General features: G+C 42.8%; 1 protein-coding gene across 8 annotated transcripts in view; it reads left to right on the top strand.

Annotated features, from left to right (window-relative positions):
- LOC143963026 (myocyte-specific enhancer factor 2A homolog) overlaps positions 1–27241 on the top strand; it is a 282759-nt gene that overhangs the window by 103253 nt on the left and 152265 nt on the right. For all 8 annotated transcript variants that reach the window (XM_077472570.1, XM_077472574.1, XM_077472575.1 and 5 more), the window contains exon 2: positions 15561–15755. In XM_077472570.1, the coding sequence (XP_077328696.1) occupies positions 15702–15755 (54 nt within the window). In that variant the 5' untranslated portion in view covers positions 15561–15701. The remainder of the gene's footprint in view (positions 1–15560; positions 15756–27241) is intronic.

Below are 27241 nucleotides of genomic sequence, written 5' to 3'. Positions count from 1 at the left end.
ATACAGTTATAATACAAGAGGATTAAGAGGGCCTCAGAAGAGCTTACGATCTAATAATATTGAAGCCTATTAGAGCCTCCGTGCGCCCTTAATTAACAGGCAACCCCTGAATACAAATACATTATATCGCTTCCAAATTCTTATTCTGTTGTACGAGAATTTTCGTACTTTAGTAACACCTTAATTTTCGTTTATGGAGACTATCATGCGAAAAGAAAAAAAAACAGAGGATCGTTCGTCCAATAACTTAATCGTGTGTAGTGTACCAGCCATTAACCACAGCAACCTTCCGCTCACGGTTTCATTTGTTTTTTATTTTTGAGTAACCAAAAACTTGAAATTGTTGAAAAAAATAAAAATAAAATAAAGGAAAAACGTCTCCTGTTAAACGGTATTTTTGATTTGATTTCAACCCCATTCTTGATCATCTGTTAATTTGAAAGCCGAAAAATAGGAAACGGATTGTTGAGGCTGAAAGCTGCTGGAAATGGATGTTTCCAGTATTACAGCAATAAGATTGATAAGCCGCAATATAGCAATTTTTTTTGTTTTTGGGTTTAATAATAATTTAATTTTTAACCGCTTTAAACCTCCTTTATGTAGTGTAATTAAAAAAAAAATTTTGCGTTTTTAATTTTTTTTTGCCACCCAAACTGACTTGGGTCAAAGGAACTGAATGGTAGAAGACCTAACAACTTTTCCTATCCTGAGGTTTTCTGTTTGCTAGAAGGTGTGTTGAGTTTGTGTCGCCCACTTACCAGTGTTGGAATTGAATGAGTAAGCGTGTGCGGTAGGTGGAAACTGGTTGTATGTTAGGTGGGTGCTGGAAGACAATGTGGTGGGTTGTGAAAACAGAAACGAAAGAGCAGTGTCATGGATGTGGATGTGTGGGCAGAACAAGAGGTTCAACTCTAAGAATAGACTTTCTGTTGGCTTCCACTTTCCACTTTCACTGGCGGCTCCAACAGCTTGGACCTGCTGTGTAAGCGATGGAACTTTTTAGCTTGTCTGGAGAGTGGTATTTATTTACTTTCAGTTCCGTGCAATAGAAATAAACTTTATTACAAAATTGGCCAACTATTGACTGATGCTAGGTTGATGTGGGCGTAATGTCTGATCATAGAGTCTGATCGTAGAACCGTCTTATACCCTAGAACAGTGGTCATCAACCCTGTCCTCTGGGCACACTAACAGGCCAGGTTTGCAAGATAACTGAAATACACCACAGGTGATATCATTTGCTGCTCAGTGATTGTAGTATTCTAGTCTGCATCTCCCCAAGGTAATACATAAAACCTGGCCTGTTAGTGGGCCCTGAGGACAAGGTTGATGACCACTGCCTGAGAAGACAGACTGTTGGTCACTTGCATGTTCTAGATGTTCTAGGCTGCCCTAGCTACAGGAAGGAGGGTCGGAGGCAGGTTGCTATCTTCTAATCCGTTTCCATGCACAGAAATACCTGATGACAGATATTGTCCGCTCTCTATCTACACTTCTGTCAGGCTTTTAGTAGACATGTGCAAAAGGAAAAAATTTGTTTAGTTTCGTTTCGTTTTAATTCGTTAATTCATTCATTTCGTTTAGTTATATTCGTTAACTTCCTTAAATTCGTTTTCGGATTTCGTTTAGTTTTCTACAGAATTCGAAAAATCGGCCACATTCAAAAATATTTCAACCAAATTCGAAAATATTTCTACCGGATTCGAAATGATTTCAACATGATTCGAAATTATTTCAACCGCATTCGAAAATATTTTGTGACCCGAGTTTAGGGCCATGTATCTCAGGGGCACTTGGTGCTAGAAACCCAAAATTTGGAGATGTTGTAGCGCTAGTACTATTGTGTTTGCATGGGGTTTCTAGCTATAAGTGACCCCGAGATATGTGGCCCCAAAATCGGGTCGCAAAATGTCATTCTCTGCTGCAGAAAAGTGCTTGACATTTTGTGACCCGAAATTGGGGCCACGTATCTCGGGATCACTTGGTGCTAGAAACTCTAAATTTGGTATGCTCACACAATAGTACTAGCTCTACAACATATCCAAATTTGGAGTTTCTAGCACCAAGTAACCCCGAGATACATGGCCCTAAAGTCAGGTCACAAAATAATTTCGAATGCGGTTGAAATAATTTCGAATGCGGTTGAAATAATTTCGAATGCGGTTGAAATAATTTCGAATGCGGTTGAAATAATTTCGAATCATGTTGAAATCCATTTAGTACTTCGGCTCAAATACAATACAACACCCTTCTAACTCAGTTCTCGGGAATGCACTTTGCCAGTAATCCAACCTCCAGCAAAAAATCAATTGGCTGATTGGACTATAAGATTTACTTTGAGCTGACCTTTTGTTTCATTAGATCTTTAAAGAATTACCGAATCATGTCGAATTAATTCGTTATATTTCTTTCGTACTCGTTGTAATTCGTTATTTTTTTATTTGGACATTCGGATGCATCGGAATGTCCGAAAGATGCAAAATTCGGCCGAATTTAGATTCGTTACGAAACGAATTGTACAAACCTAGCTTTTAGCTTTTTGTGAAAATTGTGCTCTTTTACTTGCACTGGAGATATGTAAATGGGAGGAAGAACTTCAACGAGGAATGGGATTAGTAAAGAGGAGCTCCTTCCACGAGGGAAAGCTCCGTTTATCTCCGCCCTCCGCTGCCACACTTGGCACCTTTTGGTGGGGAGCATGAATTATCAAGAGGGAACCATTATGGAGGATAAAAAACTAAATTTTGTTGTTGCCACCATCCCAAATATATTGTATATTTAAAGAGCATAAGTACCCCCTGATACTATGGGACTTTAAGGGCGAGCTTTTGAAGACACCGTTTTTAGACAGTAAGATTACAACGGTCTGAGACAACACCAAACACAAAGTAGTACATGATATCCATATATAATATGAGGAAAAAAAAGCACTTCTCCTGTGTCCCAAAGCGTTTCAGGAAATTCAGGCTAAATCCCTTCTTCAGGGGCATGGAGGAGATAGTTTGAGGTGCTCTGGAATAGAGAAAACCAAGTCTAGACTTCTAGAATACAACAGGAAAAACATTGCGTTTTAAACATGGAAGCATCACAGCTGAAAAACACGCACGAACATGCATTTTGGCAGGGAGCAGGTACCTGGTTTTGACAGGTACTCGCTCCCATTTCCAGCACAGTTTGCCTTATTCCCCCCCCCCCCCCCCACAGCGAGCCTGTTGAGAAAGCGCAGTGCGATTTGTGCATTCACACCTGTAGGAAACTGGCTGCAAGGCGTCACTGCCAGTTTCTCTTAGCCAAGATGGTGGTGGCAGCACCCGAGAGCCAATTCAAGAATCGGCCTGGGTGAGAACACCGCTGGATGCCTAAAAACAAAAGTACCCTAAAAGTCAGCAGACACAGTATCTGTAGCTGCTGACTTTTTTTAAAAAAAATTGGCGCACTGGGCCAAATCAGACCGGGGGGGGCCAAACTCTGCTTTAAAGTGATTGTAAGGGTAAATTATTATTATTTTTTTAATAACAAACATATACTTACCTCCGCTTGCAGCTCATTTTGTGAACCTGCTCTTCTGGGGTCCCGGGCGGCACCTCCCCACATGAGATGACCCCCTAGGAGAAGCGCTCTCCCAGGGGATTACCTTGCGGGTGCACTCCCGAGTCCAGCGTTCGGCATCCATAGAGGCTGAATGCAGGACTCTGCCCCAGCACCCACGTCATTGGATTTGATTGCCAGCAGCGGGAGCCAATGGCTGCGCAGCTATCTATCTATCCAATAAAGAGTTGGGAGCCTGTGGAGAGAGCGAGACGACGCTTCCCAGCCGACTGAAGGAGTTCAGGTAAGTAAAATGGGGGGGGGGGGGGGCGGTGACTGCCGGGTGTTTTTTCACCTTAAATGGTTTGTAAACTCTTGTGTTTTTTGCATTAAGTCCCCGTCGCAGTTCGCCTTTTCGAACACGGGTTCAACACAGGTGGTGAAGAGGCAACATATCACCTCCCAGCCACCTGTCAACTGCCCTCTGAAAGTTATCTATTGCTGATAGCTTTTCAGAGGGGCAGCAAGGGCTGTTGCCATCTGAACGAGGCTTTAGGAAGTGGTATGAAATTCCATACTGATTTGTCGAAGAGACCGAAGGGGCGAAGTGAGGAGTAGACGGTTTTGGGTATCATCTTCCAAAAACAGCTGCAACTTCAAATATTACCCCCCTGACGTCCGTTATGACGCCTGCTTCATGTGTACGCATAGGACCGTGCCCATACTGGAATCCAAAAAGTGGCTGTAAACATTTTACATATCCCCAGTGAAGTGACTGGCCTACAGAGATTAACCATTTCAGCCCTGGAAGAATTTACCCCCTTCCTGACCAGGCCATTTTTTGCGATACGGCACTGCGTCCCTTTAACTGACAATTACGCGGTTGTGCGACATTGCTCCCAAACAAAATTGATGTCCTTTTTTCCCTACAAATAGAGCTTTCTTTTGGTGGTATTTGATCACCTCTGCAGTTTTTTTATTTTTTTGCGCTATAAACCAAAAAAAGAGCAACAATTTTGAAAAACACAATATTTTGTACTTTTTTGCTATAATATCTACATTGAAAAAAAAAAGAAAAAAAAAAACAAACATATTTTTTTTTCCTCAGTTTAGGCCAATATGTATTCTTTTACATATTTTTGGTTAACAAAAAATTGCAATAAGCGTATATTGAGTGGTTTGTACAAAAGTTATAGCGTCTACAAAATGGGGGATAGATTTAGGTACAGATGGGGAGAGGGGGTTATAACGGTGCCAAAAAATATAATCCTTACAAAAAATACGTAAAAGGTTCTTTTACTTTTATTTCATTCATTAATAAAAAAAAAACGCAGACATAAATTTCCTATACATACATGGGTGTATGCGTAGACAAAAACAACACAAGAAAATATATAGTATAGGTGTTTTTGTCTACGCACTCATGTATGTATATGAAATTTATGTCTGCGTTTTTTATTAATGCATGAAATAAAGTTAAAGGAACCTTTTACGTAAGGATTATATTTTTTGGCACCGCTATAATCCCCTCTCTCTTAAATTTTCAACAAAAATTGGGATGAGGTGCCTTGCATATTGAGGATTCACCAGCCATACTCCATTTTTTTAAAATCGGGGATTGATTTATGGCATTTCACAGGGAGCAATGATCTATCATGTTGCTAGGCAGAACAGGGAAATGCCTTGTTTACATAGGCCTCTCACCGTTCTGCCTTTCCACACCGCAATCGCGGCCCGCCGGTGAACATAGAGTTCCCAGGACCCACAGGCGAGCTCGCGCCCAATAGGAGGCAAATTTAAAGGGGTCGTACAGGTACGTCATTTGCCTGCCTGTGCCATTCTGCCGACGTACATCTCTATGAGGCGGTTGGCATGTGGTTAACAAAGCCTGTCCAAAGCCTTGTTTTGAAGCAAGTATAAACTAGCCCTTACAGTGTTATACAAGCTGTACACTCGCTGCTTTACATTGTAGAAAAGTGTCATTTCTTCAGTGTTATCACATGAAAAGATAGAATAAAATATTTACAAAAATGTGAGGGGTGTACTTACTTTTGTGAGATAATGTGTATCATAGTTACACAATGTATTCAGAAGGGTGACAGCTTTTCCTAGACATTAGTGCCATATTGTGAAATGATGTGTTCTTTGTAAGGTTAACTGAATCAAGTGTGTTCCTATAGTCTGCTTTATTTATTTTTTATCATGTGCCTCCTAATCCCGACCGTTGGAGAAGTCTTTTTCTGCCGTTGTCTCTTTAATGTGTCACAGTCTGCTGATGATGTCATATTAAGCGAAGTGTTACATTTTACCCCTTATCATGTACCCGCTAAAGTAATTTAGTGCTTGGAAGATTTTCTCCATTTTCAATGGGATTTTGTCAGCAACAAAACTGTGGGGCTGTTAATTGGCTTGTTATTGTATGTGTGAAAACTGGCATGGCTGTGAGTAGAAAGCTTGACAATTTCTCAGCAATGCTTTGGAATCTAACAAGGAGCGGGGTTCTTGTGAAGCGAGTCAAGTTTGAGCTTTAGAAAACGAGAGGTTTTTCGCCTGTTTATGGTTGTTTGTCGTCTTATTCTAAACCACGTAATGAGCTGACTAAGCAGGGTTTAGCCTTGTGCTGTCCTAACCTTCTGTTTGTTTGATTTATTTTATTTATTTATTTTTGTGTAGCGCTGCTATTATTCTGCAGCTCTTTGCTTTAAGGTAGACTAACGTGGCATTTGACCACCCTATATGCTATGATGTAACCGTTGAGAGGGTACAGAAGTCATGGGCTAGAAGTATTCCTGCAGCATTTGGAGAGCTTCCTTAAAGTGGAAGTAAACCCTCCTATTGTTTTCAGCCAAGGAAGCTGCCATCTTGACCTTCCTTTAATCTTTAACTGCCATGAAGCTGCACATGTGATCAGTTATGACTTCAGCCATTGGATGGTTTGACAGTTTGATTGAGAGCACAACCAATGTGACAGTTAACATTTCCGGCATGCCAGGAATGTAACTGTTTTTTCAAACTGTTAGATCGATGGGTTTACTTCCGCTTTAATGGTTGGTATGGCATGCTGGATCTTGTTTCGTGGTATCTGCGGACTGGTAGACTGCCCACCCTTGGCCCTGAATCTTGTAGGTTATAGTTGGGTGTTTTGGCAACAATGATAGCAATACACAATACAGTGAGTGGTCTTGTTTCCTAGAATCCGCAGACTTGTAGACACTGCCCACCCTTGGCTAGGAATCTTGCAGGTGAGAGTCCATTCACACAGGGGCAACGCGACTTCCAGCGAGGCTTTGGGAGGCAACTTGGACACGACTTGAGTATGAATTGCAGCACGACTTGAGGCAACTTACAAGGCAACTTGACGTTGCCTCCAGGACAGGGGACTTTGCCAGTGGCCAATCGCATAATAATCAGCTCTGTGGGAGGGAGGGGTTTGCCTAGAAAACTATATTTTTACTTCCTGGAAAGTTGCTTCAGTTAAGATGGGGGATCAGACTTGGAGGCGACCTCCATTGAAATCAATGGGTACAAGTTGCCTCGAAGTCGGATTGAAGTAGTACAGGAACCTTTTCTGAAGTCGAGGCGACTTCAGTAGTGTACATTAAGACGGTTCTCATTCACTTACATTGATTTTATCATGTTGCGCGACTTGAGGCAACTTGGGATGACTTCAAGTCTGATCCAAAGTTGCCCCTGTGTGAGTGGACTCTTAGCCCCTGTACACACGGTTGGAGATTTCGACAACCAAATACGTTGGAATTTGTCCGTCGGATTTTGTTTGTCGGATCTTGTCCGAAAACTGTTGCATACACACGGTCGGACTAAGTTGTCGAAAAATCCGATCATTCAGAACGTGATGACGTAATTTCGTTACGATGGGACTACGTTCAGGCTAGTAGCCAATAACTTTGGTGTAGGAATTTGATCTGAGCATGCGTGGCACTTGGTCCAATCAAAATTCTCTACACATGATCGGAGTATGTCCGATCGAACCAGTTGGTCGGAAAATATTTCCAACAAGTTGGAAAATTGAGTCCGACGGATATTCCAACTGAATCAGTCTGACGCATACCACACACAGTCGGATTATCCGACAACACGGTCCGATAGGACACATTCCGACGAATTCTCCAACCGTGTGTACAAGGGCTTAAAGTTGGATGATCAAATTCCTAGACCAAAGCTATTGGCTACTAGCCTGAACGTAGTCCCATCGTAACAAAATTACGTCATCACGTTCTGCACGATCGGATTTTCCGACAACTTTGTCCGACCGTGTGTATGGAACAGTTTCGGACAAAATCCGTCGGACAAAATCCAACCGATTTGGTTGTCAGAATGTCCGACCGTGTGTACAAGGGCTTAGAGAAACCTAGCTGAAACAAGTGATTTCCATAGGTAATGGTCATGCTGTTGCTGAACTTGATCTGGCGTGGGATGACACGGCGAGGTCACCAGGCCCTGGCAATGGGAAAGTGAGCTTGTCTGATGTTCTCAAACAGTTAAGACAAGTGCTATGTAGAATAAATTCTCCCCAGACACCGGCCACATGTCTCCCGCAGCTTTACATCTGCTTACAGTCTGCTAAACATCAGACACTTTGCATGATAAATAATTCTTAGCAGCAACATGCAAATGAGCTCATGGAGGATGTCACTTTTTTTTTGCTTCCTGCTTCTACTTTGGGGCTACCTCAAAGCATCGTCCTATGAAGAGAGGCAAAGTCACAGAGCTAGCTCCAGGTACCTCCAGCTGTGATCAGGCCCAGATTTCTCAATAGTCAGCGGCACTATTCGCAGTAAAATCCAGATTGATGACTGTTACCCAGATGCATGCTTATGAGAGAGAATGTAGGTCACAGCTTTGTTTCCTCTGGTCAACAAGTGCCATACAGTTTTATCCAAGATTCATCACACATGCATGTTATGAATTAGGGTCCATTCACACAGGGGCAACACGACTTTGAGCGAGACTTTGGGAGGCAACTTGGACACGACTTGAGTATGAATCACAGCACGACTTGAGGCAACTTACAAGGCAACTTGAAGTTGCTTCCAGGACAGGGGACTTTACCAGTGGCCAATCACATAATAATCAGCTCTGTGGGAGGGAGGGGTTTGCCTAGAAAACTATTTTTACTTCCTGGAAAGTTGCTTCAGTTAAGACAGGAGATCAGACTTGGAGGCAACTTCTATTGAAATCAATGGGTACAAGTTGCCTAGAAGTCGGATTGAAGTAGTACAGGAACCTTTTCTGAAGTCGGAGCAACTTCAGTAGTGTACATTAAGACGGCTCTCATTCACTTACATTGATTTTATCATGTTGCGCGACTTGAGGCAACTTGGGGCGACTTCAAGTCGGATCCAAAGTTGCTCCTGTGTGAATGGACTCTAAGTAATAATCTCTCATTGTTTTTGTTGCTGAAAGATTTTTTTTTTCTTTTCTTTTCGTTATAATTTTCAGTATGACTTTAGTTAAAAGTAGATGGAATAGCACAGCAGGCCCTGTGGCAGCTTTTAATTTGTTCTTTGTAGGGATACATGCCAGTGTTTATTGCTGCCTATTGTTTTTATGCCTACATTCAGTTTATTTTCAATATGGCAGTAATTGCTTTTAACTTGTTCCTATTCTTGTTTTTTAACCTGCTGTCTCGCTCATTTTATTCTGGAATTTCTTGTGCTGTCGCTATATTGATGTACAGGGAGGACACAAAGTAGAATTCAGGATCAAGACCCAGGAGTTGAGGTCTTTGCACATGTATTAGTTTCGGCACAATCGAAAACCCAACTTTGGGCACAAAAAAAAGACCTTGGCAGAGGGGAACCCCACACTGCACCGGTTAACTGTAGACGGTTGCAGAAGAGGCTGTATAACTTGCCTTACATAGTACATGAGGTCAAAAAAAAGACACAAGTCCATTAAAGTGGTTGTAAACTCTTACAACACACTTTGACCTACAGGTAAGCCTAGATTAAGGCTTACCTGTAGGTCCAAGAAATATCTCCTAAACTTACACGGTTTAGGAGATATTTGGCCAAAGAGAGGCACCGCACTGAGCGCAGCATCGTCAACGACGAAGATGCCGCGCGTGTCGGCTCCCGTGCGCATGCGAGGGAGTGACGTCATCGCTGCTTCGCCGAATGACAGCGGCGGAGCTGCGAGACCCCACCGAGAAGATGGATGTACCGGACTACAGGGGACAGCAGTGACTTCGCTGGCTCCTGTGTCAGGTAAGTGACACATAATGAACTACTATGCAATGCATAGTAGTCCATTATGCTTTGCCTTTGCAGGGAATGAAAGAGGAAGTAAACCCATCAGCGTTTACTTCCTCTTTAAGTTCAACCTGTGTGTGATTATATGTCAGTATTACATTGTATATACCTGTATGTTGCGGTTGTTCAGGTGTTTATGTAATATCTTCTTGAAACTATCGATACCCCCCCCCCCCCCCCTTCTGAGACCACCGCCTTTGAAAGGGGATTCTACATCCTTGCCGCTCTTACAGTAAAGAACCCTCTATGTAGTTTAACCACTTGAGATCCGCGCTATAGCCGAATGACGGCTACAGCGCGCACCTGCATTGCTGGGGCTATGTCTATTGACGTCGTCCCTTGCATGAGCGCCCTGCGCGCCCCCTGTGATCAATGAGTCTGAGACTCGCTGGATCACAGATCGGAGTAAGGGGTTGATCCCGACCCCTTATCACGTGATCAGCTGTTAGCCAATGACAGCTGATCATGTGATGTCAACACAGCCGGTAATCTGATATTTTTTCTCCTCGCGCTGACAGTGCGAGGGGGAAAAAAAAAGCCGATCACCTTCGGCAGTGAGAGGGACATTAATCCCGATCACTGCAAGCTGCTGTCTGCTCCTCAATGCCCACCTGTGCCCCCTACAAGTGCCCCCTAGCAGTAGGCAACAGTGCTGCTTACCAGTGCCCACCAGCACCACCCATCAGTGCCCACAGTGCCACCTGTCAGTGCCCACAATCCGTGCCAGAAGAACAGTGTTGAAACTGTGCCTATTGGTGCCCATCAGTGCAGCCTATCAGTGCCCACCAGTGCCACCTCATCAGCGCATATCAATGAAGCAGAAAAATTACCTGTTTGCAAATTTTATAACAAACTATTAAACATTTTTTTTCTCACAAAATTTTCCATCTTTTTTTGTTTAGCTGTGATTAAATACCACCAAAAGAAAGCTTTATTTGTGGGGGGAAAAAAATGATAAAAATTTTATTTGGGTACAGTGTTGTATGACAGCGCAATTTGTCATTTAAATTGCATCATCGCCGAAAGTTGAAAATTGGTCTGGGCAGGAGGAGGGTTGAAGTGCCCAGTAAGCAAGTGGTTAATGTTAAACTTCTATTCTTGTAATTTTTAATGAGTGGCCACGAGTCTTGTTAAACTCCCTTCCGCAAAAGTTATATCCCTATTGTGGGGTCACCAGTCCGGTATTTGTATATTGAAATGATATCCCCTCTCAAGAGTCTCTTCTCCAGAGAGAATAAGTTTAGTGCTCACAACCTTTCCTCATAACTAATATTCTCCAGACCCTTTATCAGCTTTGTTGCCCTTCTTTGTACTCGTTCCATTTCCAGTACATCCTTCCTGAGGACTGGTGCCCAGAACTGTACGGCATACTCCAGGTGCGGCCGGACCAGAGTCGTGTAGAGACTTCTCACTCCAGCAGGCCCTCTCAAGCCGTCTGACCTGTCCACCCCAACCTCCTCTGTAAGCTGCCCCCAGCCATGGTCTCGCTCCTCCCTCAACCATGTACAGAGTAAATAACCATGCGATGTACGTGATCCCGAGTCTCTACTCACAGCCCAGACATTCGGAAAGAGGATAACCGTACTGGAGCAGGGAGTCCTGTAAGTAATGCAACCTCTGCTGCAACCCCCTGGACCACATGTGTCAAACACAAGACCCGTGGGCAGAATCGGGCCTGCCAGGCCTTCACACCTCACCTGCAACTACACCGCTCCCCTCGCTTCTGACACCACCTTGTGTCAGAAGTTGCCAACAGAGAGGAGGACAAAACTCCTCCTATAGATCCTGCGCCTCTGTGCAGCCGCAGCAATCATTTATTATAGTAATGAGTAGAAACTTTTATGTAGTCTTACAGATGCAACTAACCCTTTTGAGGGTAACCATAATGTTGATGCGACCCGTGATGAAATTGAGTTTGACACCCCGGCCCTAGACTTGGAATTCCCGGGGGCTTGCTTTGTAGACATTTTGCTGTCTATACGAAGAAAAGGAAAGAAGCAAATTGAAGCTTTCTTTCCAAGGGAACCATAAAGTCAAGGCTAATGCATCTAAGATTGTGCAGAGTACTGTAACTCCTAATTCCGTGGGTTCCGTCATCTGATCTTGAATGGGATGATGTCTTTTGGTAGCAACACCCCTATCTGATGGGTCAGCAGTACCTCATAACTTGGTTTGGATGTTTTTCTGCTTAATGTTTCTCAGCTGTTGGTTCTGTAGCGTTGGGGCCATTGTATTTTTGCACTCATATCTGACAGCAATCTTGTTCAGGACCTGATTTTCGTTTATGGAACAGGATCTTCCTGCTGGCCCAGATATGTAGTCGGATTGCAAGGCCTGTGATAGAGTATATGCATCTTCTTGTTTAGAAGTATAAAACTGTTGGAACCATGTTTTTGACTAATATATAGCTCATAGATAGGCACCCTAAGGCCAGGGGCGGACTGACCATTCAGCCACTCGGACACTGCCCGAGGGCCCCGGGCCACTAGGGGGCCCCATCAGGGTTGCCAGCCTTAGTAAAACCAGGGACAGTATGTAAAAATCTGTCTTTTTACATCTGTCTCTGAAATGTCCCTTACCGACATCCTTTTGGTCTAAAAATCCAGAGATTATAGCTGCCCCACCTCTCCAGTACCTTCTCAGCAAATAGAAACATGTCTGTGTATACTGTGTGTATATGTCTGTGTATACTGTGTGATTGTATACTGTGTATATTTTTGTATACTGTGTGGCCCCATAATCTCTGCCTGGGGGCCCCATAATCTCCTATTGCCTGGGGGCCCCATGAGTTGTCAGTCCGCCCCTGCCTAAGGCACACATGTCAGGGAGGACACCGTCATTTATTTGTGGAACTTTTGCATAGCCCCTGCTACTTACAAACATTGCACTACTGCCAAACACTTTAATTGATTGCTTACTAGACTTTCTAGATTTACAAAGCCTGGTTTGCCTCTCTGCACCCACGGCTCACCCAGCTCCATGATGTTTCAGATTGGCATGCCTGATGTCACTGACATTTAAGTGTTGGCCCTCCTCCCAGTACCAGCTAATATGACCTCTGAAGGAACTGGGACTCCAAGTCCAAGGTCTAAAAGTGCATTAATTGTGGTTGTTCTCAGGTTGGAATGCGTGGGAATTTGGGCTTATCTGAGCTCTGAATGTGTGGGAATTCGGGCTGATCTGGGCTCTGAAGGTGCTGGAAATAGGACTGATCTGAGCTCTAAAGTTGCTGGATTTGTTTGGGGCTGACCCGAGGGCTGAAGGTGCAGGAAGTGGGGCTGACCCGAGGGCTGAAGGTGCAGGAAGTGGGGCTGACCCGAGGGCTGAAGGTGCAGGAAGTGTGGGGCTGACCCGAGGGCTGAAGGTGCAGGAAGTGTGGGGCTGACCCGAGGGCTGAAGGTGCAGGAAGTGTGGGGCTGACCCGAGGGCTGAAGGTGCAGGAAGTGTGGGGCTGACCCGAGGGCTGAAGGTGCAGGAAGTGTGGGGCTGACCCGAGGGCTGAAGGTGCAGGAAGTGTGGGGCTGACCCGAGGGCTGAAGGTGCAGGAAGTGTGGGGCTGACCCGAGGGCTGAAGGTGCAGGAATTGGGGCTGATCTGAGATGTACTGTGAACTATTGATCAGTGGCATGCTGGTTGTCTAATGCTTGTACACTTGGCACTTAGGCCTGGTTCACACCTATGCATTTTTTAGTGCGTTTTCAGTTTTGCAGAAACACACTACAGTCCATTTAACGTGGTTTCCTACGGGTCACGTTCACATTTATGCTTTTTATGGAAAGGTCCGGGGACTTTTTTCTGGTTTTTGGTTGCATAGACTTCATTGGATCAAAAACATGTATTGAAAAACACAAAATGCACCTGGTATATGTAAACTGCAACCTGCATAGGGGTGAACCAGGCCTTGAGGTGGAAAAAGTTTCAGACCCCTTATAAAGAGGAGTCAAGCACCTCATTATAATTTTTCTAGTCCATTACAGATTGTGAATACCATCATTTATTTTATTTTTATTTTTTTTTAAAGTGCATTTGTTGGAAATTATTGCCAGGGTAAATTTTCACAGTGGAAACAAAGTATAGCAAGCTGCAACACATCACAATGCTAATAAATACCCAAAGAAAGAAGTGATCTGGACAGACACATGCTTAGGAGATAAGGCATTGTAAACGCATTGCAAACATGCATAAAAACATGCATCGAATGCATGACAAGGTGCATGCAAAAACGCACAGTTTCTGGTGTGAATGGGTCCTAAATCTCCATATAGACTTTAAAGGGCCTTTAATGATGCAGAAATAGAGTACCCTTTCCAAGCCATCTAGAATATTCTGTGTCCTTCAAGCCAACAAGCGCGCCCTGCTTTTCAGCAAGATATGTCGCTGGCTGGCTGATTTCTCCTGCAAATGGAAGTGCCTTCTATCTGCATCACTGACTGTATTCCCGAAAGTGGTAAAACAATACAAATGCCTTAACTGTATAATAAAAAGAGTGTGTGTGTGTGTGTGTGTGTGTGTTTATATATATATATATATATATATATATATATATATATATATATATATATATATATATATATATATATACACATACATACATATATATACACACACTTTTTATATATATCTATATATTAGAGCTGCACAATTAATCATTAAAAAAATCATGATCTCGATTCACCCCCTCTGACATCTCTCCTGCAGAGGTTGCGATTCTTTCATATAAACAAGTGGAGAAACTATCTGCTCACTCAGCTGTCAAAAGGAAAACATGGGGCAGTCTGCCAAGTTTTTTTTAACTTGCAACATTGTAACTAAACTTCCTTCTTAGATCAAAGGAATAGGACTGTGTAAATAAATAATCTGGGCAGACTGCCAAGTTTTCAACAATGTAAATGCAGGAAGTTTAACCACTTAAAGTCTAAATCTTTTTCTGACACTTCTTTTTTAAGTTAATCAAGAATTTTTGCTAGAAAATTACTTGGAACCCCCCAAACATATATATATATATTAGCAGAGACCCTAGGGAATAAAATGGCAATTGCTGAAATATTTTATGTCACACTGTATTTGCCCAGCGGTCTTTCAAATGCAATTTTTTGGGAAGAAATTCACTTCAATGAATAAAAAAAAAAAAAAAAGAAACAGTAAAGTTAGCACAATTTTTTTTTTTAAATTTTATTGTGAAAGATGATGTTACGCCGTGAGAATCGTGATCTATTTCAAAGCAAAAAAAAAAATCATGATTCTCATTTTAGCCAGAATCGTGCAGCTCTAAAATATATATATATATATATATATATATATATATATATATATATATTAAAAATAATGCACACATATTTTGTATGTATGTGTGTGTGTGTATCCTTAAATTGTAAGCTCCTTGAGGGCAGGGACTGATATGAATTTACAATGTATCTGTAAAGCGCTACGTCTTTTAATGGCGCTATATAAGTACCTTTAAATAAATTTAAAATATTTTTTCCAGAGACATGCATTCATTACAGATGTAGGCTTCCTCAGTACCACTGAAAAGATCAATGTACATAGTACAGCAACCTTTGCCAGCCAATCAGATTTAATTTTACAGAAGTCGGTGTAGTGCAAGGTATAATGGTTGCTGTTTTTCATGTAAAATGAGCGCAATATTGCTACAAAGTGCTCATTGTGACCGTTTCTGTTTGGATTATAAACAGATTCTTCATTTATTATTTGTGTATCTGCACAACTTGTTTGCTTAACATGTCCATGTTGTTCTTTCAGGTTTTTGGCCAAGAAATTAAAGCCTGGGGCTGCACGGAAAAGCAATTACAGAAAGCTGCTGACCATGCGTTAGTATTCGGGAGACGGACATTTTTGGATTGTAACTTTTATTCTGGATTGTAAAAGGGAAAGGAAGTGACAATGGGGCGGAAGAAGATACAGATTACCCGGATAATGGATGAACGGAATAGACAGGTACTGAATGCAAAACACATTGGCTGTGTGAATGTCTTTCGCTGTGGTCAGTCTTTTTTCTTCTTCAGAATAGCTGGTTGCTTGGATGTTAGAGAGACAGTTCCAAATGGAACAACGCAGAAATCAGAACGTTGGCCAAACAGACTTGCCAGCCAAAGGGCCAGCTTAAATTTGACATTTGCTGGCTATCAGCTGCCTGTCTGTACATGCTGCAGACTCCGGGGTTGGAGACTGTGTGAAGTCAGGCAGTTGGCCGGCCAGCAGTTGTAAGACTTCAGGTGACCTCTGACCCTCTTATTGCCTTAGCAACCCCAGCTCCTGTATTTTTCATTTTTTGCACAAGTTTCTTTTTATTAATGTCATTTTTTTTTAAACGGTTGACAGGCAGGATTTTTATAACAGAAGACAGACCCTGGTGGTCTCTTTTGTCATAAATGCCTCTCAGAGGCTGTTAACGGTAATGTAATCTGAGCCATGCATGCGCAGCTCAGACCACATTTACAGCACCCTCGCTGTGCTGTGGTTATGTGACTCCCGTGGGAATGCCCGCAAGTAATGTCATTATGGCCTAACTATTCAAGAAGCCAAAGAGACAGAATGTGGACGGAAGATCGGACAAAGATGGAAGTGTCCCCCAGGACCAGGCTGACACCTTAAAAGTTCCCTTCACTGGAGCTAAGGGGCCAAGCCCAATCCCTGAAAACCAGCCCCACACCATAATCCCCCCTCCACCAAAGATATGGATGAGCGAGTTTCTGGAGTCCTGACTTCAACCCAATAGAACACCTTTGGGATGAATGAGAATGGAGACTGTGAGCCAGGCCTTCTTGTCCAACATCAGTGCCTGACCTCACGAATGCGCTTCTGGAAGAATGGTCAAACCTTCCCATAGACACACTTCTAAACCTTGTGGACGGCCTTCCCAGAAGAGTTGAAGCTGTTATAGCTCAAAAGAGTGGGCCAACTCAATATTGAACCCTACGGACTAAGACTGGGATGCCATTAAAGGGGTTGTAAAGGTAATTAAAAAATAAAAATAACAAACCTGTTATACTTACCTCCACTGGGCAGCTTGTTTTGCACAGAGTGGCCCCCGAACCTGGTCTTCTGGGGTACCTCGGCGGCTTTCTCGGCTCCTCCCCGCAAGAACTAAGCACCTTCATGCGAGCGTTCTCGCATTGTGGTTAGTTCTTGCGGGTGTGCTCCCGTGATATAGCCAAAGGCTATAGCCACTCACTGTATCACTCGCCCCCCCACCGGCGCGCCACATCATTGGATGTGATAGCCAGCAGCGGGAGCCAATGGCTGTGCTGTTTTCAATCCATCCACTCTATCCAATCAACGTCCAGGCTGAGCGGCGAAGAGATGAGGGGCGAGCGCAGCAGGTGAACGGTGAAAAAACGCGAACTTTTACAACCCCTTTAAAGTTGTGTGTGTGTGTGTGTGTGTGTGTGTGTGTGTGTGTGTGTGTGTGTGTGTAGGCAGGTGCCCCAATACTTTTGACAATATAGTGTATATTATTTAGATATGAACAACATGACAGTTATAAGCAGGTAAGTACATGTTGGACTAGCCTCTTGACTCTGGGTTTGAAACAGCGTTCATTTCAGGAGATGGTTGAATCCAATATGTCATTTTACGATCATGTCCTAAAAATAATAGAGCTGCATATAAACCCGCATCAAAACAGTTTTATTTGTTTTTAACACATATTCAATCTCCATTCCCTACAATAAATGTACTTGTATATCAACTAGAAATTTTGGAGGAGAAAAGATCCAAAAATGTATCATTTTATTGTGTAAATTTTTACTTGAATAGGGAATAAAATTTAGATATTTTATGTAAAACAATCATAAGGCCCCTTTCACACGGACAGTGTTTCAGGCGGACCTGAGCGGACGCTCTATACAGGTCTGTGGAGCGACAGATGTCAGTGGTGACATGCCCGCTGACGTCCGACCCGCTAAAGTGTGACGGAGGAAAACCCTATTTTTCCATCCATCTATGGGATCGATGAAAACTGACTCTATGGTCCGTCTTCATCCGATCCCCCCATAGAGGAGAGCGGCGCTCTGACAGGTCCATCCCAGCACAGTGTGCAGACACAGACCTGTCATCTGCCTGCTCAGCAAGGATCAATGGAGCGATCCCCTGCTGAGCAAAGCGGACCCCGTACACGGACACGTACATGTGAAAGGGCCCTAACTCTTTTGGCATTATGTATATTTGGGGGGGGGGGGGCAGACAAGACGCCCATTGCCACCCCCCTGGTCAGTCCGTCGGTCGCCCGTCCGTCCCCCCACCAGCCCCGCACTTGCACCATCTAGCAGCTTTGGCTCCTTCCTGCGTCTCCTTCTCCACTGTGGCTCAAATGCTGCTTCAAATTGGCAATGTGTCCCCTCTCCATTTCCTATACTTACCTCCTATGAAATGCCCATTCTTGCCCATTCAAACCACACATGATACCTTTTTGTAATAGAAAAAAAGCATGGCAGGACCTCTTAAATATGAGATCTGGGGTCAAAAATGCAATAAAAAAAATAATTAAAAAAATTGTGTTATAAAATTTTTTTTTTAATTGCCCTTTAAAATCTATGGGAGGAAGTGACGTTTTGACGTCGCTTCCGCCCTGCAATGATATGGAAACGGGTGGGGGCCATCTTCCTCTCACTCGTCTCCATGTCCAGCAAGGGTGAAGATCCGATTGCCTCCGGAGTGCGGCGGGAGGGAGGGCCCCTCTCCTGCCACCGATTTAAAAGTGATCTTGCGGTGAATCCGCCGCAGAGACCACTCTGATCAGAAATCGGACTGAAGAAGAGGATAACCGGGGTTATGGCAGTTAGCTGCTGCCATAACAACGATATTCCTCTTCAGAGTGAGGACGCATTTTGGCGTGTGGCGGTCCGGAAGTGGTTAATGCACTTGCTCCTGGATTTTGCCTGTTTGCTATGATACAGTGGGGGTTACATAGTTGGTGAGGTTGAAAAAAAAACACAAATCCATCAAGTCCAACCTATGTGTGTGCGCTTTTATGTTTTTATGCTGCTTTTACGACGGACCGTGTCATGACGGATGGTGTGTCTCTTGGACCCCCTGAACACAGTCGGAAAATAACGACCGTGGATCTCTTATTGCAGTCATACTACTAATGGAGGATTTTGATTTGAATCCTGAATCTATTGATACTGCGAGATCCTTTTGTTCATGACTGGAAGCCTGATATCTATACTCGCTTAAATTCACCATTGGGAGGGTTTAGGACTATATATCCTCCCCATGGGGTGGCCCAATATTCGAACCATCCAGGTTTAATCCAAACCTTTTCAGGGGCCATCCTCTGACAGCGCCATCTCTTGGTGCAATATCACCACCTTTGCTTGAATATGATGCCACTCACCCTACTTTTGAATACAAATCCCCCTATATAATTACCCCTGATGAAGGGAAAGGAATTTAAAACCTGAAACGCGTTGGGTACTGCTAGAACTTATCCCAGCTGTTGGATAATGGAAAGTGCTACCGGACAATGGAGGGATATTTTTATATATATATATAAAGATAGAGAGAGATAGAGATAGAGATAGAGATAGATCATACAATTTATTGCAAGATAATATATATCTTTGTGCTTTTTTTTTTTTAAATCTTTTATGGTATTCATGTCTTTGTCAATGTCTGCTCTCACAATCCTCGTGCTTAGATGATTTTATTTTTGATTTTTTTTTTTTTTTTTTATAGAATCTACATGTATAATAAATCCAGATTTTTTTAAATCAATTTCTAGTGTCTTTGCCAATTTAAAGTCCAAATTTCTTCTGGGGTGGTACAAACTACCTTTCTTTTATGTCAGTATTACATTATTTATCCCTGTATGTTGTGCATAGTTACATAGTAGGTGAGGTTGAAAAAAGACCCAAGTAAAGTAGGGTTTATTTACTACAGCTGGAGGGTGGAAAATCTGGCTCACTTCTGCATAGAAACCAATCTGCGTCTAACCTCCGCTTCTTCAATGAAACTTTGGCAATAAAACCTGGAAGCTGATTGGTTTCTATACAGAAGTGAGCCTGATTTTGCACTGATCTAGCTCTAGTAAAAAAAAAACCAATGTGTACTTCTGTATGTATGAAGTTTCTCTGGGCCTCTGTGTATTGCCTATGGAAACAAATGATGCAATGTATCTTTCTCTTCAGAAGAGGAAGTAAACACAGGGGGCGGGAGCGATCAGGTGACCTGGAACTCGGGAGTCCCTAGGTTTCGATCGTTGGTACGAGAGCCCGGTCTACCTACTGGGAGCATGCTGTGTGGCACGCTCTCAGCACAAAGAGGGATACACATATATGCGCCCCTACGTAAAAAAGATCCACTTCTGTGAGGCCGCATATATGCGTACAGTCGGCGGGAAGGGGTTAATGATAATTTAACCTAAACTTTTAGACAGATGGCCTTGCTTCCTAATCAAGGACACTTTAACTCCCTCAGATCCGCGCTATAGCCGAATGATGGCTACATCACGGATCTGCTTTGCCGGGAGGGCATCAATAGACATCCTCCTCTTTGCAAGCTGGCCAGGCCCCCCTGCAGGATGCATGCTGTGATCACCCGAGTCAATGAGACTCGGGTGATCACAGATTGGAGTAAGGGGTCAATCCTGACCCCTTACCACGTGATTAGCTGTAGGCCAATGACAGCTGGATCACGTGATTTAAACAGAGGATCGGTAATCGCTTTTTTTTTTTTTTTTCCTCTCACGCTGACAGCACAAGGAGAAAAATTCGCCAACCAACGACTTTTGTTGAAGGGACATTGGTCCCGAGCAGGGAGAGCCGAAGCTGTCTCGTATGTGCCCACAGTGCCTACCAATCTGTGCCACCTATCAATGGCACCTATCATGAGTGCCACTATCACTGCCCACCAGTGGTTGCCAATCAGTGCCACCTATCGGTGTTGCCTACCAGTGCCGATCAGTGCCCATCACTGCCACCTATCAATGCCCCTCAGTGCCACATCTCAGTGCCGCCTTATCAGTGCAGCTTATCGGTGCCCATCAGTGTAGCCTCATCAGCGTACATTAATGAAGGAGAAAAATTAGCAAAATTTATTTAAAAAAATATAGAACGGTTTTGATTTATTTATTTTTTTAAATTCAGTCTTTTTAAAAAAAATTTTTTTTATAAAAACTAAAAAACCCAGAGGTGATCAAATACCACCAAAAGAAAAATTACAAAAATGTAATCTGGGTACAGTGTTGTATGACCGCACAATTGTTGTCCAAAGAATGACCGTGCTAAAAATTGGTCTGGACAGGAGGGGGATTTAGGTGGCCAGCAAGCAAGTGGTTAAAATGGTGCAGAATCCATAGCTGAATGAATGAATGAAGCGCAAAGCAACCCCAAACCACATGTTCTCCACCATGCTTCACAGTTGGTATGAGATTGTTTCCAGAAATGCTGTCTTTAGTTTGCACTGAACATGTCCACTGTAGTCGAACTACTGTCTTGTCCACTGCACATTGCTCCAAGAGGCTTGGTCTTTGTCTATGTGTTCAAAAGCAAACTAGTCTTGCCGTTATGGAAAGAAAAGGCTTTTTTCCCTGGCACACCTCCCATGCAGGTTCAGTTTGTGCAATCTCATTCTGATTGTAGATAAATGCACTGTGACTCCATCTCCAGCAGGGGTTACCTGCAGATCCCACGATGACATTTTCGGAGGTCTTGGAGACTTGTTTTAGCATCAAATGGCCAACACTTGGGCTGAACCGGCCGGTCCTGGGAAAAAAATAGGACTTGTCACTAGTAATCGATGCCACTTGTATATTACTTTCCTTTTCCTTACAGTGGAGTGATTTCTAATAGCTTGACAAGCTTTTAAACCACTTCAGCTCTGTAAGATTTACCCCACTTTATGACCAGGGCATTCTGTGCGATACGGCACTGCGTTACTTTAACTGACAATTGCACGGTCGTGCGACGCTGTATACTAATGTTCGCCCCCCCCCCCCCCCCCACACACACACACACACACACACACACACACACACACACACACACACACACACACACACACACACACACACACAAATAGAGCTTTCTTTTGGTGTTGTTTGATCACCTCTGAATTTTTTTTTTAACTTTCTGCTCTAAAAGATATCCAATAAAAAATTGTAAAACATCCAATTTCTTCAGGTCACCATGCGCTGCGTATACGGTTTGGGTTGGTGAGTGTGTTTAGTGAGCCATCTATTGACATATAATATCTGGTATAATTTGTATTTTATATATTGACATATCTTATATACTTTTATAGGAATCTCTGGTACATTTGCTCCTGACGAGTGGAAAAATCCACGAAACGCGTCGAGCTATATTTGATGACACAGTTGTATTCCATATGGATTGATCCCTACCCAGCTTTTATCAACATTTCATGATATGGTCCTTAGATTAGTCAATAGATCTGTATAGGTCCTGTGGGTGCATATGCCAGTTTTGGATCTGTCGCTGTGGCATTTTCTCGCCATAGCAATTATACATTTTTCAGTATTATTTTCTCCTTTTTTATTTATTTATTTATTTGACTTTGATCTTATATCGTTTTGATTATATTATCTTACTCATGATGTTCAGGCCTTATGTGCAGTATAAATGTATATGAAATAAATTATATTCTTTATGATTCTAGATGAATGTCTTCAATTTAATAAATATTTAAATATCATTAATTTACAGTTTGTCTATACTATACAATTGCTTCATCTAAAAGTCCCAAATCCCCTTTACATTTTTTACTATCCAATTTCTTCATTTTTGGGCAAAGTGTATTCTACTACATCGTTTTGGTTAAAAAAAAATATATATCGATCATATGTATATTGATTGGTTTGTGCAAAAGCTAGTGTCTACAAACTATGGGTTATTTTTATGTCATTTTAAAATTTTTTTTACTAGTAATGGCAGCGATTAGCGACTTATAGCGGGACGGCGATATTGCGGCAGAAAAATTGGACACTGACACTTTTTTGGGAATCTCTAATACTCGCTAATATTCACTACTACTAATACTCCTAATACTCAGTGCTGTCCTATTGACACTGGCTGTGTGCCTAGCCAGTGTTTGTGCACTGTGGTTAGAAGGGAAGCCATAGATCCATGCCTTCCCTATTGACAGAACGGCAATCTGCCTTGTTTACATAGGCAAGAATGCGTGCTCTGCCTGTGTAAAAATAAATAAATAAAATTAAAAATGATCGTTGGGTGCTGGCGGACATCAGGTCCATAATCACAGTGGGAGCGGGCCACCGCGGGCACGCAATCGTGCCTGATACCTGGATGTGCGTGATCACGTTTTATATATGCATACAGATTCCACCCTGTAGTAGTAAAACTGCTCTAGGGCAGTCGACAAGTGGTTAAATCCCTTGCCAGACTCGTAGGCATCCGTAACCTTCTTTGTGAGGACATTTTGATCATGGCATGGCACACACAGCAATAGCAAAGAGAACCTCAGACCCGAAGATATCTGAGGTTTTAGTAATATCTACCTGAATAATCCCCAAGGAGGTTCTAAAGATATGAAGTATTCATAAGTGTAGGGGTATACTTTTTTCCATTGAAAAAAAAAAAATCTACCTTTTTTGATTGATTTTTTTTTTTTGATTGAGGGAATGAATACATTACATTAGGAATTATTTACTAAAACTGGAAAGTGAAAAATCTGGTGCAGCTCTTTAACCACTTGACCACTGGGCACTTAAACACCCTTAATAACCAGACCAATTTTCAGCTTTCGGTGCTCTCGCATTTTGAATGACAATTACTCAGTCATGCAACACTGGACCTATATGAAATTTTTGTCCTTTTTTTCACACAAATAGAGCTTTCTTTTGGTGGTATTTAATCACCGCTGGTTTTTTTTTTTTTTTTGTGCTATAAAAGAAAAAATACCGAAAATTCTGTAAAAAAACGAATTTTTCTTTGTTTCTGTTAGAAAATTTAGCAGATTAGTAATTTTTTCTTCATAAATTTTGGCCAAAATTTATACTACTACATATCTTTGGTAAAAATAAGTACAAATTGGTGGATATTATTTGGTCTTTGTGAAGGTTATAGAGTCCACAAGCTGTGGTGCCAATATCTGAAAATTGATCACACCTGAAGGACTGACGGCCTATTTCAATTCTTGAGACCCTAACATGCCAGAAAAGTACAAATACCCCCCAAATGACCCCTTTTTGGAAAGACATTCCAAGGTATTTAGTAAGAGGCATGATGAGTTTTTTGAAGTTGTCATTTTTTCCCACAATTCTTTGCAAAATCAAGATTCTTTTTACTTTTTTTTTTTTTTCCCAAAATTGTCATATTATCAGTTTATTTCTCACACACAGCATATGCATACCACAAATTACACCCCAAAACACATTCTGCTATTACTCCCGAGTATGGTGATACCACATGTGTGAGACTTTTACACAGCGTGGCCACATACAGAGGCCCAACATGCATGGAGCGCCATCAGGTGTTCTGGAGCACCCAGGACAATTCTGACATTTCTCTCCTACATGTAAAAATCATAATTTATTTGCTAGAAAATTACATAGAACTCCAAAATATTATATATGTTTTTTTAGCAAACACCCTGGAGAATACAATGGTGGTCTTTGCAACTTTTTATCTCGCACGGTATTTGCGCAGTAATTTTTCGAATGCTTTTTTTTGGAAAAAAAACTGTTTTGTGCTTAAAAAAAAAAAAAACACAGTAAAGTTAGCCCAATTTTTGCATAATGTGAAAGATGAAGTTACGCTGAGTAAATAGATACCTAATATGTCACTCTTCAAAATTGCACACGCTCGTGGAATGGCGGCAAACGTCGCTACTTAAAAATCCCCATAGGCGACGATTTACATTTTTTTTACTGGTTATATGTTTTGAGTTACAGAGGAGGTCTAGGGCTAGAATTATTTCTCTCGCTCTAACGTTCGCAGCGATACCTCACATGTGTGGTTTGAACACCGTTTTCATATGTGGGCGGGACTTACGCATGCGTTCGCTTCTGCATGCGAGCACATGGGGACAGGGGCGCTTTAAAAAAAACATTTTTTTTTATTGTTCATTTTACTTTATTTATTTTAGTTTGACATTTTTTTCCCCAAAAATAATTTTTTTGATCACTTTTATTCCTATTACAAGGAATGTAAACATCCCTTGTAATAGGAATATGGCATGACAGGTCCTCTTTACAGTGAGATGTGGGGTCAATAAGACCCCGCATCTCACCTCTAAGCTGGGAAGCCTGAAAAAAAAAAAGATTCTGGCTTTGATCGTATTAGCGATTCGGTAGAAGCACCGGAGGGCGGAGGGCGGCGGGAGATGTCTATGGCTGGGTATTGCAGGGTATCACCGACTATGGCTGGGTATCTCAGAGCATGGTGTTGCAGAGCATTGCAGGGTATTGGCGGGTGTTGCAGAGCATTGCAGAGTGTTGCAGGGTATTGGCGGGTGTTGCAGAGCATTGCAGAGTGTTGCAGGGTATCGGCGGGGGTTGCAGAGCATTGCAGAGTGTTGCAGGGTATCGGCGGGGGTTGCAGAGCATTGCAGAGTGTTGCAGGGTATCGGCGGGGGTTGCAGAGCATTGCAGAGTGTTGCAGGGTATTGGCGGGTGTTGCAGAGTGTTGCAGGGTATTGCAGAGCGTTGCGGAGTGTTGCAGAGCGTTGCGGAGTGTTGCAGGGCATTGCGGAGTGTTGCAGGGCATTGCGGAGTGTTGCAGGGCATTGCGGAGTGTTGCAGGGCATTGCGGAGTGTTGCAGGGCATTGCGGAGTGTTGCAGGGCATTGCGGAGTGTTGCAGGGCAATGCAGAGTATTTGCAGGGCAATGCAGAGTATTTGCAGGGCAATGCAGAGTATTTGCAGGGCATTGCAGAGTATTTGCAGGGCATTGCAGAGTATTTGCAGGGCATTGCAGAGTATTTGCAGGGCATTGCAGAGTATTTGCAGGGCATTGCAGAGTATTTGCAGGGCATTGCAGAGTATTTGCAGGGCATTGCAGAGTATTTGCAGGGCATTGCAGAGTATTTGCAGGGCATTGCAGAGTAATGCAGAGTATTTGCAGGGAATTGCAGAGTAATGCAGAGTATTTGCAGGGAATTGCAGAGTAATGCAGAGTATTTGCAGGGATTTGAGGGGTTAATTTTCGGTGAGCAGCGATGTGGGCACTGCAGATGCAGCCCACATCGCTGCTGACACCGATCTCTTCCCCCTCCGCTGTACCGATCGGTACAGAGAGGGGGAGGGAGGAACCGGCGTCATAACATGACGCCGGCTTGTTTACAAGTGATCACTCCGTCATTTGATGGAGCGTTCACGTGGTAAACGGCCGCGATGAGCGGCCGTTTACCGTGATTCGTGATGCGCCGGGTCCACTGGACCCAGCGGTCACGGATGCTCTCGTGTGCGCGCCCCAGGGGGCGCGCGAGAGCAGAATTCTGGGAGGCCGTTAATTAACGGCCTCTTAGAGTTAAACAACCGCCCTGATGCCGTTAATCGGCAATGGGCGGTTGTTAAGTGGTTAAAGAAACCAATTGGCTTTCAGGTTTTAGCTCACGTTCACATTGGCCCGATTTGACATGTCAAATCGCACGCCAAATCTGAGCCCATTGCCAGCATCGGCACAACGCCGACTTTGCGGCGCCACACTGATTCCCAAAAGTAGTTTTTTTCGCTGCTTTTGGCGACTTTGGGGGCAATTTCAATAGACATCTGTGCAGTCCACACAGATGTCCCTCAAATCGCCCCCGGAAGTCAGACTGAAATGTCAATTTAAAAACGTGCAAGTTCAGCTGAACGCGTACGATTTCATAGCTCTGTTCAGCATGAACGAGGACTTCAAGGATTAATTGAACAAGCTGAAGTTAGAAGCGGATTGGCTACCTCATTGTGTCCATTTTAATGTGTTGATCATTCAAGTATATCACCTTTATCTCTAGGCATGGTTTGCCTGTTTTAAATGTTAAATATATATATATATATATATATATATATATATATATATCTCCCCCCCCCCCATGGGGTGTACTTACTTTTTAACACGTCTTTATCTTTGATCTGAATTTATAGAATCTCTTTTGGCAGAAGACCTGTGACCCATTATTGCCTTTAGCAATCCCAGCTCCCATAATTTAGTTTTTTATTGAAGTCAAATTTTTTAAAACTGCTGACACACAGGGTTTTTATAACATGGTACAATTGAAGTAGACAAACCCTTAAATCCCCAAATGGGTAAAAAGAGTGCTTGGAACTATGGTAAGCATTATACAAAGCCAGTAGGTGACTCAGCCCACCAGACTAATAGAACATTTAAAAAGAGGAAGTAAAGCGAAAAAAATACAAAAAATAAAATAGACCCTGCAAGGCAAAGGCATAATGAGCTAGTATGCATAGCATACTAGCTCATTATGAATAACTTACCAGAGATGGAAGCCCCCGAAGCGAC

Source organism: Lithobates pipiens, unplaced genomic scaffold, assembly GCF_037356315.1.
Source record: "Lithobates pipiens isolate NorthernLeopardFrog02 unplaced genomic scaffold, aLitPip1_a1.2 Scaffold_8, whole genome shotgun sequence".
Taxonomy (NCBI): Eukaryota; Metazoa; Chordata; class Amphibia; order Anura; family Ranidae; genus Lithobates; species Lithobates pipiens.
Note: the sequence above shows the minus strand (reverse complement) of the source record. Positions and strands in the feature narration are given on the sequence as shown.